The sequence below is a fragment of the Macaca mulatta genome, chromosome X, assembly GCF_049350105.2.
Source record: "Macaca mulatta isolate MMU2019108-1 chromosome X, T2T-MMU8v2.0, whole genome shotgun sequence".
NCBI lineage: Eukaryota > Metazoa > Chordata > Mammalia > Primates > Cercopithecidae > Macaca > Macaca mulatta.
Window position 1 is genome coordinate 15252575 of NC_133426.1, and position 15915 is coordinate 15268489.

The 15915-nt window shown below is 38.4% G+C and overlaps 1 protein-coding gene across 3 annotated transcripts in view; it reads right to left on the bottom strand.

Annotated features, from left to right (window-relative positions):
* ACE2 (angiotensin converting enzyme 2) overlaps positions 1 to 15915 on the bottom strand; it is a 53411-nt gene that overhangs the window by 24565 nt on the left and 12931 nt on the right. For all 3 annotated transcript variants that reach the window (XM_077987963.1, XM_015126958.3, NM_001135696.1), the window contains 3 exon segments: positions 8161 to 8273; positions 6576 to 6681; positions 4281 to 4378 (listed from right to left, as the gene is read on the bottom strand). In XM_077987963.1, the coding sequence (XP_077844089.1) occupies positions 4281 to 4378; positions 6576 to 6681; positions 8161 to 8273 (317 nt within the window).

The window sequence follows — 15915 nt, forward strand, 5'->3', positions numbered from 1 at the left end:
CCATAAAAATAATGAAATTATGTCTTTTGCAGCAACATGGATGCAGCTGAAGACTGTCATCCTAAGTAAATTAATGCAGAAACAGAAAACCAAGTATCACATGTTCTCACTTATAAGCTAACCTTGGGTATATATAGACATAAAGATGGGAACAATAGACACTGGGGACTCCAAAAGGAGGGAGGAAGAGAAGAGCAGCAAGGTTTGAAAACCTTCCTATTGAGTACTATGTTCATATCTGGTTGATAGGACCAACAGAAGCCCAAACGTCAGTATCACACAATATACCCTTGTAACAAACCTGCACGTGAACTCCTTGAATTTAAAATTTAAATTTAAATTAAAAAATTCTCAGGCCAGGCGCGGTGGCTCACACCTGTAATCCCAGCACTTTGGGAGGCTGAGGCGGGTGGATCACGAGGTCAGGAGCTGGACACCAGCCTGGCCAACATGGTGAAACCCCGTCTCTACTAAAAATAAAAAATAAAATAAAATAAAAATTAGCTGGGCATAGTGGTGTGCACCTGTAGTCCCAGCTATTTAGGAGGCTGAGGCAGGAGAATCACTTGAACTCGGGAGGCGGAGGTTGCAGTGAGCGGAGATCATGCCACTGCACTCCAGCCTGGGTGACAGAGTGAGACTCCATCTCAAAAAAAAAAAAAAAAATTATCTGTGTTCCCTTCTGTTGATGAAATGATATTATAGTTATAAATTATGTATTTTTGTTCATTCAACTAAAATTCTACATTTCTGAGTAGAATACCTAATTATACTTCTATTTGCCTTATAAAATTTCCTCAGATAATTGCACCATAATTTGCTATTTGTGTATTGCTGAGCCTTTGCTTGTTAATAGTTTTAAATCTGTAAGAAGCAATGCAATGAACATTTTAGCATACGTAACATACTCCTGGGAAAAGTCCACTGCAGAATAAAAAGTGAAGCTGCATAACCATATATGGTTAGCCAGTTTTCCCAGCACCATTTATTGAATAGGGAGTCCTTTCCCCATTGCTTATTTTTGTTGACTTTGTCAAAGATCAGATGGCTGTAAGTGTGTGGCTTTATTTCTGGGTTCTCTATTCTGTTCCATTGGTCTATGTGTCTGTTTTTGTACTAGTACCATGTTGTTTGGGTTACTGTAGCCTTGTAGTATAGTTTGAAGTCAGGTAATGTGATGCCTCTGGCTTTGTTCTTTTTGCTTAGGATTGCTTTGGCAATTCAGGCTCTTTTTTGGTTCCATATGGATTTTTGAGTAGCTTTTTCCAATTCTGTGAAAAATAATGATAACTTGATAAGAATAACATTGAATCTGTAGATTGCATTAAGCAGTATAGCCATTTTAATGATACTGATTCTTCCAAATCGATGAGCATGGGATGTTTTTCCATTTGTTTGTGTCACCTATGATTTCTTTCAGCAGTTTTTTGTACTTCTCTTTGTAGAGATTTTTCATCTCTTCGATTAGATGTATTCATAGATGTTTTAATTTTTGTGGCTATTGTAAATGAGATTGTGTTCTTGATTTGGCTCTCAGTTTTTGGTATATAGAAACGCTACTGATTTCTGTGCCTTCATTTTTGTATGCCCCCGCTTACTGAAGTCATTTATCACATCTAGGAGTCTTTAAAGTTTTCTAGGTAAAGAATCATATCATCAGCAAAGAGAGCTAATTTGACTTCCTCTTTCCTTATTTGGATGCTTTTTGTTTCTTTCTCTTAAATGATTGCTCTGGCTAGAACTTCCAGTACTATGTTGAATATGGGTGATGAAGTGGGCATCCTTGACTTTTTCCAGTTCTCAAAGGGAATGATTCTAGCTTCTGCTGATTCAGTATGATGTTGGCTGTGGGTTTGTCATAGATGGCTCTTATTATTTTGAAGTATGTTCCTTCAATGCCTAGTTTGTTGAGGATTTTTATTATGAAAGGATGTTAGACTTTATCAAATGCTTCTTCTGCATCTATTGAGATAATCATATGGTTTTTGCTTTTAATTCTATTTATATGGTGAATCACATTTATTGATTTGCATATATTGAACCAACATTGCATCCCAGGAATAAAGCCTATTTGATTATGGTGAATTAACTTTTTGATGTGCTGCTGGATTCAGTTTGCTAGTATTTTATTGAGGATTTTTGTGTCTCTATTCATCAAATATATTGGCCTGTAGTTTGTTTTCCCATGTGTCTTTGCCAGATTTTGGTATCAGGATGATACTTGTCACATAGAAGAGTTAGGGAGGAAAACTTCCTCCTCAATTTTTTTGAATAGTTTCAGTAGAATTAGTACCAGCTTTTCTTTTTACATCTGGTAGAATTTAGCTGTGAATCTATCTGGTCTAGGGCTTTTTTTGTTTTTTTAGTTGGTAAGTTTTTAAATTATTGATTCAATATCAGAACTAATTATTGGTCTGTTCAGGGTTTCAATTTCTTCCTGATTCAGTCTTGGGAGGTTGTGTGTTTCCAGGAATTCATCTGTTTTTCCTAGATTTTCTAGTTCGTGTGCATAGAGGTGTTTGTAATAGTCTCTGAGGATCCTTTGTATTTCTGTGGGATCAGTTGCAATGTCACCTTTGTCATTTCTGATTGTGCTTATTTGGATCTTCTCTCTTTCTCTGTTAATCTAGCTAGAGGTCTTTCCATCTTGTTTATCCTTTTAAAAAACTGACTTTTCATTTTGTTGATCCTTTGTATGATTTTTTAGGTCTCAATTTCTTTAATTCTGCCCTGATTTTAGTTTTCTCTTTTTTTCTAGCTTTGGAATTAGTTTGTTCTTGTTTTCCTAGTTCCTTAAAGTGTGGTGTTAGATTATTAATTTGATATCTTTCTAGGTTCTTGATGTAGGCATTTAGCACTATAAACATTCCTCTTAACATTGCTTTTGCCACATCCCAGATATGCTGTTGGTATGCTGTGTCTCTGTTTTCATTTGTTTCAAAGAATTTTTTGATATCTGCCTTAATTTCATTGTTTACTCAAAAGTCATTCAGAAATAAGTTGTTTAGTTTCCAGGTTATTTCATGGTTTTGAGAGTTCCTCTTGGTATTGATTTCTATTTTTATTCTACTGCAGTCTGAGAATATGCTTGGTATAATTTTAATTTTTTGAATGTATTGAGACTTGCTTTATGACGGAGCATGTTGCCAGTCTTAGAGTATGTTTCGTATACAGATGAGAATAATGTATATTCCATAGTTGTTGGGTGGAATATTCTATAGATGTCTCTTAGGTTCAATTGGTCAAGTGTTAAGTTTAAGTCCAGAATTTCCAGAATTTCTTTGTTAGTTTTCTGCCTCAGTGATCTGTATAACACTGTCAGTGGGGTGATGAAGTCCCCCACTATTATTTTCTGGATGTCTAAGTCTTTTCCTAGGTCTAAAAGTGCTATGTTTATGAATCTGGGTATTCCAATGTTGGGTACATATATATTTAGGATAGTTAAGTCTTCTTGTTAAATTGAACCCTTTATCATTATGTAATGACCCTCTTTGTCCTTTTTTACTGTTGTTGGTTTAAAGTCTGTTTTATCTGATACAAGAATAGCAACCCCTGCTCTTTTTTGTTTTCTATTTGCATGATAGATCTTTCTGCATCCCTTTACTTTGAGCCCAAGTCATTACACATGAGATGGGTCTCAAAGACAGTAGAGGGTTAGGTTTTGTTTTTCTCTCCAATTTGCCACTCTCAATCTGTTAGGTGAAGCATTCCTGTCATGCTGTTGTTAGCTGGTTGCTTTGTAGTCTCGACTGTGTAGTTGCTTTATTGGGTCTGTGGGCTATGTACTTACTTGTGTTTTGAGGAACCCAGCACATTTAAATAATTAAACCAAAGTAGTAATAAAGGTGTTACTTAAAATTGTTTTTAAAGATTCTTGTAATATTTTTAACACTAATAATTTTTAATATGCAAAAATCCCCTCATAATATTCTTGTTTTTACTATCCATAGAGATTACTGGCTGGTTACTTAGCAATGACAAACTTTGGAAAGAGTGATACCAACCAGTTGACAATTCTACATCTTACTGCTTAACGGAAAACTCAGGTAATCTGCATTTTAAATAGCTTTCAATGAGATCAATACTACACCTGCAATTCAAGGTATCTGAGGCCATTGTAAACTGTTTTTCCATGAAAATATAGCTATGTAAGAAATAAATTTCAATTAGCTTAAATTTTTTATTTACATGGTTTCACATAAAAATAAAAATAGAAGGATGACATAAAAATAAATGAAGTTGAGAATTTAGATTTAGTTTTTAAGGGCTCTTTTTCCTACCTGGTTCACCATTGCATCAGTAACATCTATGTTTGGTTTCTGTCCAAAGGGAACTGTCAAAGAGTACAGATTTGTCCAAAATCTACCCCACATATCACCTATTTTTTAAAAAAAGTCTGTTAGTATATGACAAAGCAGCAGAAATGTAGACATAATTTATTAAATATATGGACCATCACTGATACTGTAAATTAGAAAGAGATTTCTATAATCTACCACCCATGGTACAAAATATTACAAATTAAGCTGTTAGTAATTCCCAATGTTGGCTTCAAAAGAGGTCATATAAGATCATCATTCAGGAACTTCTACTAACTGGTAACTAAATTCCACTTTTATTCCTATATTCGTGTACTTAACTTGGTGACTTTGTAAACATCTCAAACAAATGTTAAGTTGTATTCCAAGGCCAGAGACCACGAAAAAGAAGATGTATCTAGAAAAAGTCAATCTAAGAGCGGGACCAGAATCCTGGTGCCAAAGAAATGGGGCAACAAACTTCATGAAGAATACTCCTGTAATCTCAGCACTTTGCAGAGCTGAGGCAGGCAGATCACTTGAGATCAGGAGTTTGAGACCAGCCTGGCCAACATAGTAGAGACATGGCAAAGCCCTGTCTCTACTAAAAATACAAAAATTAGCTGGGCGTGGAGGCTTGAGCCTGTAATCCCAGCTACTTGGGAGGCTGAGGCAGGAGAATCGCTTGAACCCAGGAGGCAGAGGTTGCGGTGAGCTGAGATCAGCCACTGCACTCCAGCCTGGGTGATAGAGCAAGACTCCATCTGAAAAAAAAAAAAAAAAAAACCTCTATAAACTTATATTTTAAAAGATAAAATTTAGTACTGATACATGTGAAGTCCTATGCTTAAATTTTAAAGAAAAACTTAACCATCATAAAAACATATATGTGGCATTAGGCTAAAGCACAGTGCACATCTAAAAGACCAAAAATGAGCCAACAAACAGTATGGCCTGGCTTCTAAAGCATAAATGTGACCTTGAGCTAAATCAATAGAAGTATAGTGTCTAGAACAAAGGTAGTCATGGTACCATGTCTTTCTTTATGTTGGTCAAACCTCGTCTGGAGTAACTGTTCATCTCTGAGCATGATAACTGAGGAGGCACATTGACAAAGTACAGTTCATCAAAATGAGAACAATTATAGAAAAGTGAGGTTTTAAGGAATGGTCGATAATGTATAAGATATTTAACTTGACAAAAGAAAACAGTGTAAATATGACAATAACAATAATAGTCACTAAAATGTATTGCACCAAGTACTATGCTGTATCTTATATGATGGTTCTTTATGAATATCTGGAAGGTCATCTTGTAGAATAGGAATTGACATTCTGGGTAACCTCATAGCATGGAAATAAGACTAATGAACGGAAGTCATCAGAGGGGTGTTGCTTAAGTTCCACATAAGGTAGAATTGTGTTACATTGGTTCCAGGTAGCAGTAAATTAGTCTGCATTGGAATGAAGAAATTATCCCATCACACCAGACAGGTTTAAGCAGAAACTGAATTACTAAATAATGCTTGCCATTGACTTTGTAGAAAGGATTTCCACATTACTTTAGAGTTAAAAGTCTCCACAGGTCCTTTCTCCGCATTCTCTCCTGCTAACAGACACAAGGTTTGGCTGTGAAGGAGATTAGCTTCCTGCAACTTAGTCTGACTACAGTAGAAATGCTATGTATGCATGGCATGAAATTTTCAAATATTTATATTTTATTTGGCCTCAGTTGCTGCGGTGGGAGAGGAGAAGATGGTCACTTTCATTCTTCACTCATGCGATTCCAAGCCAAGCACTTTTCAGCAAAAGTAATTGGTGAGGTCTAGAATGAAGTTAGGAAGCTTTCGCCCAAGCTATACCTTTCTGTTACCCCGACCACCCCCAGCCAACCAAGCTTTTTTCCTCTGATGATATGATACTAAAATCTCAAATTCCACCTTAAGAGCTTAGCCAACCAACTTAAATACTAAAAATTATTTTCCCCATTTCCACTCTCATTTGAGCCTGTAATTCTTTCTCTAGTTATCTTAAATAACCCCTTTATCATTTGAATTGCAGCCAAAATAATAACTCTTTATGTATAAAAAAGTAATACAATAGAGAATTGTTTAAAATAGACTTTTGGTTGAAGAAAATGCTTTCAAAATGTGATTTCTACAATGTTACCACTTACAGAATTTTTCAAAAGTTTTATGTTAAGGCTCACTCAAAAAGGCAATTTTATTGTTAGAAATAACAAAGAGCCAAGTACATGAAGAATTCATGGGCTTCTTACCAAGCAAATGAGCAGGAAGGCATCCAGTTGGACTAATATAGGAAGGGTAGGCATTCATCAACTTTGCCCTCACATAGGCATGAAGATGTTCATATAATGGTTTAATCTGAAAAGCCCAGGAAGAAAGTTTAAGACCAAGAGTAACCAATTCTAATTTCCATTCAACAACACTAGAAATAGGAGATTCTTTAAACAAGTAGAATTTCACCAAATTATAATTCTTCTTCTCTCAAATTTCTGGAAAATTTAAAAGTATTCCTTCTTCCTAGATATTGATGATAACTCTACTGCATAAGTCGATAAACATACTTGGGAGAACACAGGTCCCAAAATAAAAGCAGATGCAAAAAATATATATTCATTTTTAAGATCGTTACCTCCTTCCTTTGTTTTAGTTTGAGGTATAATTTACATACTATAAAATTCACCCATTTTCAAGAGTGTAGTTCCATGAGTTTCAATAAATTAAAACTACTGGGAAACCATCACCACTATCTAGTTTTTTAACATTTCTATAACCACAAAAGGTTTCTTGTAGTCAGTTCCACTCCTATCTCTGGCCACTCTGAGTATATCACAGTCTGTTTATCCATTCACTAGTTGAAGGACAGCTGAGTTTTCCAGTTTGGGGCTATTATGAATATTGCTGCTATGAACATTTGTGTATGTGTTTCTATGGATAAGGATATATGTTTTCATTTATTTCACATAGAAACTTAAGAGTCATGGTAAGTGTGTGCTTAACTTTTTAAGAAATTGCCAAACTGTTTTCCAAAGTGACTGCCCCATTTTACATTTCTTCCCGCAGTGTAAGAGGGCTCCAGCGTCTCACATTTTCCCCAATATTTGGTATTGTCCGTCTTTTTAATCATAGCTATTCTGGTGGGTGTGGAGGGGATTTTCATCATGGCTTTAATTTGCATTTCCCTAATAACTTTTTATTTTCTTATTTGCCATTTGTGTCATTTCTTTGATGATGTACTTATTCAAGTCTTCTCCCCATTTCCTTTTTGGGGAGTTGTTTATCTTACTTCCATTTTTGATAGCTCTGCCAAACTATGGCTGTGACAAGGTAACTCACATTAGAAGTTTGAAGGTGCAGGTAAAGGGGAGGCATGGGGCCAAAATGAAGGAAAAACATCCGTGGGACATTTCTGTTCACAAAACTCTCTCTTCCCTATGAAGACTAGCTTAAAGTAATAGTATCAATTGTCCTGAGGAAGGAAGCAAAGTCTATAGCTCTGCTAACACAGGAAGACAGTGCCAGCCCCAGGTAGCTCAAGAAGATCATTCCTACTTATAAGCTAAAGGACCATTTCTTCTTATAATATTTCATTCCTATAGTCTTTCTATTGGTAATTAATGGTCAGTGACTGAAAGAAGGAGGAAAGCAGAGCAATTCTGATCATCTGTAGGACTGTCCTATTATTCTCTAAAATCTTTTCAAACTCTAATATTCCATAACTTTATGAGGCCTGGGAATGGCTGACCAATGTGTTAAGAATGAGCCAGAATGCCTTTAGTCGCTGTCCCTCTTTCCCATACACTGCCCCACAGCTGTTTCTGTGTACAGTTCCTTGCTTACCTCTTCAAAGGTACGTTCCACATCTTCAATCAACTGGTCGCGGTTGTAGTCATAGCCATCTACCCCGTTTACTTCATAGTCTCCTCTCCAATAATCCCCATAGTCCTTATAATCTGGTTTTTTTTTTTTTTTAAGAGAAAGGGAAGAACATAAGGGAAAGAAAGAGAGAGAGCACAATATACATCGATTAGCCTTGCTGTGAGGTTAAAAGAAATGTAAAGGCTTATCACATTTTTATTGTGATAAACATCAACACAAAGGGATGCAAACGAATAATAACATTAAGTAATCTCTGTTAAAGCACTTGCTCTGTGCCAGGAGTTTAAATGTATTATTTTATTTAATAAACACAAGAACCATACAATATTGTCATTATTATAACTCTCACTATGCAGAGTAACAGCCTGTTTATTTTAAAATAAATTTTATTCCTTCCTGGCAAGGTGGCCGAATAGGAACAGCTCCAGTCTCCAACTCCCAGCGCGAGCAACACAGAAGACCGGTGATTTCTGCATTTTCAACTGAGGTACTGGGGTCATCTCACTGGGGAGTGCCGGACGATCGGTGCTGGTCAGCTGCTGCAGCCCGACCAGTGAGAGCTGAAGCAGGGCGAGGCATCGCCTCACCTAGGAAGCGCAAGGGGGAAGGGAATCCCTTTTCCTAGCCAGGGGAACTGAGACACACAACACCTGGAAAATCGGGTAACTCCCACCCCAATACTGCGCTTTAAGCAAACAGGCACACCAGGAGATCATATCCCACACCTGGCCGGGAGGGTCCCACGCCCACGGAGCCTCCCTCATTGCTAGCACAGCAGTCTGTGATCTACCGGCAAGGCAGCAGCGAGGCTGGGGGAGGGGTGCCCGCCATTGCTGAGGCTTAAGTAGGTAAACAAAGCTGCTGGGAAGCTCGAACTGGGTGGAGCTCACAGCAGCTCAAGGAAACCTGCCTGTCTCTGTAGACTCCACCTCTGGGGACAGGGCACAGTAAACAATAACAAACACAGCAGAAGCCTCTGCAGATGCAAACGACTCTGTCTGACAGCTTTGAAGAGAGCAGTGGATCTCCCAACACGGAGGTTGAGATCTGAGAAGGGACAGACTCCCTGCTCAAGTGGGTCCCTGACCCCTGAGTAGCCTAACTGGGAGACATCCCCCACTAGGGGCAGTCTGACACCCCACACCTCACAGGGTGGAGTACACCCCTGAGAAGAAGCTTCCAAAGCAAGAATCAGACAGGTACACTCGCGGTTCAGAAATATTCTATCTTCTGCAGCCTCTGCTGCTGATACCCAGGCAAACAGGGTCTGGAGTGGACCTCAAGCAATCTCCAACAGACCTACAGCTGAGGGTCCTGACTGTTAGAAGGAAAACTATCAAACAGGAAGGACACCTACACCAAAACCCCATCAGTACATCACCATCATCAAAGACCAGAGGCAGATAAAACCACAAAGATGGGGAAAAAGCAGGGCAGAAAAGCTGGAAATTCAAAAAATAAGAGTGCATCTCCCCCGGCAAAGGAGCGCAGCTCATCGCCAGCAACGGATCAAAGCTGGACGGAGAATGACTTTGATGAGATGAGAGAAGAAGGCTTCAGTCCATCAAATTTCTCAGAGCTAAAGGAGGAATTACGTACCCAGCGTAAAGAAACTAAAAATCTTGAAAAAAAAGTGGAAGAATTGATGGCTAGAGTAATTAATGCAGAGAAGGTCATAAACGAAATGAAAGAGATGAAAACCATGACACGAGAAATACGTGACAAATGCACAAGTTTCAGTAACCGACTCGATCAACTGGAAGAAAGAGTATCTGCGATTGAGGATCAAATGAATGAAATGAAGCGAGAAGAGAAACCAAAAGAAAAAAGAAGAAAAAGAAATGAACAAAGCCTGCAAGAAGTATGGGATTATGTAAAAAGACCAAATCTACGTCTGATTGGGGTGCCTGAAAGTGAGGGGGAAAATGGAACCAAGTTGGAAAACACTCTTCAGGATATCATCCAGGAGAACTTCCCCAACCTAGTAGGGCAGGCCAACATTCAAATCCAGGAAATACAGAGAACGCCACAAAGATACTCCTCGAGAAGAGCAACTCCAAGACACATAATTGCCAGATTCACCAAAGTTGAAATGAAGGAAAAAATCTTAAGGGCAGCCAGAGAGAAAGGTCGGGTTACCCACAAAGGGAAGCCCATCAGACTAACAGCAGATCTCTCGGCAGAAACTCTCCAAGCCAGAAGAGAGTGGGGGCCAATATTCAACATTCTTAAAGAAAAGAATTTTCAACCCAGAATTTCATATCCAGCCAAACTAAGTTTCATAAGTGAAGGAGAAATAAAATCCTTTACAGATAAGCAAATGCTTAGAGATTTTGTCACCACTAGGCCTGCCTTACAAGAGACCCTGAAGGAAGCACTAAACATGGAAAGGAACAACCGGTACCAGCCATTGCAAAAACATGCCAAAATGTAAAGACCATCGAGGCTAGGAAGAAACTGCATCAACTAAGGAGCAAAATAACCAGTTAATATCATAATGGCAGGATCAAGTTCACACATAACAATCTTAACCTTAAATGTAAATGGACTAAATGCTCCAATTAAAAGACACAGACTGGCAAACTGGATAAAGAGTCAAGACCCATCAGTCTGCTGTATTCAGGAGACCCATCTCACACGCAAAGACATACATAGGCTCAAAATAAAGGGATGGAGGAAGATTTACCAAGCAAATGGAGAACAAAAAAAAGCGGGGGTTGCAATACTAGTCTCTGATAAAACAGACTTTAAACCATCAAAGATCAAAAGAGACAAAGAAGGCCATTACATAATGGTAAAGGGATCAATTCAACAGGAAGAGCTAACTATCCTAAATATATATGCACCCAATACAGGAGCACCCAGATTCATCAAGCAAGTCCTTAGAGACTTACAAAGAGACTTAGACTCCCATACAATAATAATGGGAGACTTCAACACTCCACTGTCAACATTAGACAGATCAACGAGACAGAAAGTTAACAAGGATATCCAGGAATTGAACTCATCTCTGCAGCAAGCAGACCTAATAGACATCTATAGAACTCTCCACCCCAAATCACCAGAATATACATTCTTCTCAGCACCACATCGTACTTACTCCAAAATTGACCACGTAATTGGAAGTAAATCACTCCTCAGCAAATGTACAAGAACAGAAATTATAACCAACTGTCTCTCAGACCACAGTGCAATCAAACTAGAACTCAGGTGCGGTGGCTCAAGCCTGTAATCCCAGCACTTTGGGAGGCCGAGACGGGTGGATCACGAGGTCAGGAGATCGAGACCATCCTGGCTGACACGGTGAAACCCCGTCTCTACTTTAAAAATACAAAAAACTAGCCGGGCGAGGTGGCGGCGCCTGTAGTCCCAGCTACTCAGGAGGCTGAGGCAGGAGAATGGCGTGAACCCGGGAGGTGGAGCTTGCAGTGAGCTGAGATCCGGCCACTGCACTCCAGCCTGGGCGGCAGAGCGAGACTCCGTCTCAAAAAAAAAAAAAAAAGAAACTCAATCAAAACCGCTCAACTACATGGAAACTGAACAACCTGCTCCTGAATGACTACTGGGTACATAACGAAATGAAGGCAGAAATAAAGATGTTCTTTGAAACCAATGAGAACAAAGATACAACATACCAGAATCTCTGGGACACATTTAAAGCAGTGTGTAGAGGGAAATTTATAGCACTGAATGCCCACAAGAGAAAGCAGGAAAGATCTAAAATTGACACTCTAACATCGCAATTAAAAGAACTAGAGAAGCAAGAGCAAACACATTCGAAAGCTAGCAGAAGGCAAGAAATAACTAAGATCAGAGCAGAACTGAAGGAGATAGAGACACAAAAAACCCTCCAAAAAATCAATGAATCCAGGAGTTGGTTTTTTGAAAAGATCAACAAAATTGACAGACCACTAGCAAGACTAATAAAGAAGAAAAGAGAGAAGAATCAAATCGATGCAATTAAAAATGATAAAGGGGATATCACCACCGACCCCACAGAAATACAAACTACCATCAGAGAATACTATAAACACCTCTACACAAATAAACTGGAAAATCTAGAAGAAATGGATAATTTCCTGGACACTTACACTCTTCCAAGACTAAACCAGGAAGAAGTTGAATCCCTGAATAGACCAATAGCAGGCTCTGAAATTGAGGCAATAATTAATAGCCTACCAACCAAAAAAAGTCCAGGACCAGATGGATTCACAGCTGAATTCTACCAGAGGTACAAGGAGGAGTTGGTACCATTCCTTCTGAAACTATTCCAATCAATAGAAAAAGAGGGAATCCTCCCTAACTCATTTTATGAGGCCAACATCATCCTGATACCAAAGCCTGGCAGAGACACAACTAAAAAAGAGAATTTTAGACCAATATCCCTGATGAACATCGATGCAAAAATCCTCAATAAAATACTGGCAAACCGGATTCAGCAACACATCAAAAAGCTTATCCACCATGATCAAGTGGGCTTCATCCCTGGGATGCAAGGCTGGTTCAACATTCGCAAATCAATAAACATAATCCAGCATATAAACACAACCAAAGACAAGAACCACATGATTATCTCAATAGATGCAGAAAAGGCTTTTGACAAAATTCAACAGCCCTTCATGCTAAAAACGCTCAATAAATTCGGTATTGATGGAACGTACCTCAAAATAATAAGAGCTATTTATGACAAACCCACAGCCAATATCCTACTGAATGGGCAAAAACTGGAAAAATTCCCTTTGAAAACTGGCACAAGGCAGGGATGCCCTCTCTCACCACTCCTATTCAACATAGTGTTGGAAGTTCTGGCTAGGGCAATTAGGCAAGAGAAAGAAATCAAGAGTATTCAGTTAGGAAAAGAAGAAGTCAAATTGTCCCTGTTTGCAGATGACATGATTGTATATGTAGAAAACCCCATTGTCTCAGCCCAAAATCTCCTTAAGCTGATAAGCAACTTCAGCAAAGTCTCAGGATACAAAATTAATGTGCAAAAATCACAAGCATTCATATACACCAGTAACAGACAAACAGAGAGCCAAATCAGGAATGAACTTCCATTCACAATTGCTTCAAAGAGAATAAAATACCTAGGAATCCAACTTACAAGGGATGTAAAGGACCTCTTCAAGGAGAACTACAAACCACTGCTCAGTGAAATAAAAGAGGACACAAACAAATGGAAGAACATACCATGCTCATGGATAGGAAGAATCAATATCGTGAAAATGGCCATACTGCCCAAGGTAATTTATAGATTCAATGCCATCCCCATCAAGCTACCAATGAGTTTCTTCACAGAATTGGAAAAAACTGCTTTAAAGTTCATATGGAACCAAAAAAGAGCCCGCATCTCCAAGACAATCCTAAGTCAAAAGAACAAAGCTGGAGGCATCACGCTACCTGACTTCAAACTATACTACAAGGCTACAGTAACCAAAACAGCATGGTACTGGTACCAAAACAGAGATATAGACCAATGGAACAGAACAGAGTCCTCAGAAATAATACCACACATCTACAGCCATCTGATCTTTGACAAACCTGACAAAAACAAGAAATGGGGAAAGGATTCCCTATTTAATAAATGGTGCTGGGAAAATTGGCTAGCCATAAGTAGAAAGCTGAAACTGGATCCTTTCCTTACTCCTTATACGAAAATTAATTCAAGATGGATTAGAGACTTAAATGTTAGACCTAATACCATAAAAATCCTAGAAGAAAACCTAGGTAGTACCATTCAGGACATAGGCATGGGCAAAGACTTCATGTCTAAAACACCAAAAGCAACAGCATCAAAAGCCAAAATTGACAAATGGGATCTCATTAAACTAAAGAGCTTCTGCACAGCAAAAGAAACTACCATCAGAGTGAACAGGCAACCTACAGAATGGGAGAATATTTTTGCAATCTACTCATCTGACAAAGGGCTAATATCCAGAACCTACAAAGAACTCAAACAAATTTACAAGAAAAAAACAAACCACCCCATCAAAAAGTGGGCAAAGGATATGAACAGACATTTCTCAAAAGAAGACATTCATACAGCCAACAGACACATGAAAAAATGCTCATCATCACTGGCCATCAGAGAAATGCAAATCAAAACCACAATGAGATACCATCTCACACCAGTTAGAATGGCGATCATTAAAAAGTCAGGAAACAACAGGTGCTGGAGAGGATGTGGAGAAATTAGGAACGCTTTTACACTGTTGGTGGGATTGTAAACTAGTTCAACCATTATGGAAAACAGTATGGCGATTCCTCAAGGATCTAGAACTAGATGTACCATATGACCCAGCCATCCCATTACTGGGTATATACCCAAAGGATTATAAATTATGCTGCTATAAAGACACATGCACACGTATGTTTATTGCAGCACTATTCACAATAGCAAAGACTTGGAATCAACCCAAATGTCCATCAGTGACAGATTGGATTAAGAAAATGTGGCACATATACACCATGGAATACTATGCAGCCATAAAAAAGGATGAGTTTGTGTCCTTTGTAGGGACATGGATGCAGCTGGAAACCATCATTCTTAGCAAACTATCACAAGAACAGAAAACCAAACACCGCATGTTCTCACTTATAGGTGGGAACTGAACAATGAGATCACTTGGACTCAGGAAGGGGAACATCACACACCAGGGCCTATCATGGGGAGGGGGTAGGGGGGAGGGATTGCATTGGGAGCTATACCTGATGTAAATGACGAGTTGATGGGTGCAGCACACCAACATGGCACAAGTATACATATGTAACAAACCTGCACGTTATGCACATGTACCCTACAACTTAAAGTATAATAATAATAAATAAATTTTAAAAAAAATAAAAATAAATTTTATTGCGTATATTTAAGGTGTACACCATGATGTTATGAGATACATATATAATAAAATGGTTACTATAGTAAACAAAATTAACATATCTATCATCTCACATAGTTGAGCATTGTCCCCCCATGGAAGAGCAGCTAAAATCTACTCATTTTGCAAAAATCCTGAATACAAAACATTATTATTAACTATAGTCCTTACGTTGTACATTAGATCTTTAGACTTGTTCATCCTACATGTCTGCTACTTTGTATCCTTTAACCCACTTCTCCCTATATTCCACCCCGCTCCACCTCACCTCTGGTAATCACGATGACTCTACCTCTGTATATTTGATTTTTTTGTAGAATCCACGTTTGAGTGAGATGATGCTATATTTTTCTTTTTATGTCTGGATTATTTCACTTAGCATAATGTCCTCCAGGTCTATCCATGTTGAGGCAAATGACAGGATCTCCTCTTTTAAGGCTGAATAATATTCCATTCCATATACCTACCACAGTTTCTTTATTCATTCACCCCTTGACAAACACTTAGGTTGTTTCCCTATCTTGGCTATTTCGATTAATGCTGCAGTGAACTTGGCAGTGTAGATATCCTTATGAAGTATTAATTTCATCTAATTTAGGTATATATCCAGGAGAGGGATTGCTGGATCATATGGTAATTCTATTTTTAATTTATTTAGGAATTCTCATACTATTTTTCCAAAACAGCTTCACCAGTTTATATTCCCACTAACAACCTGTGCTTAGAGTGGTTAAATCGCTTGTCCAAGATCACACAGCTGGTAAGCGAAAGAAGCACACTCCTAGTCTCTCAATTCTGGGTGTGTAGTCTCTTGATACATGAGTTTGTATCTTTAGCT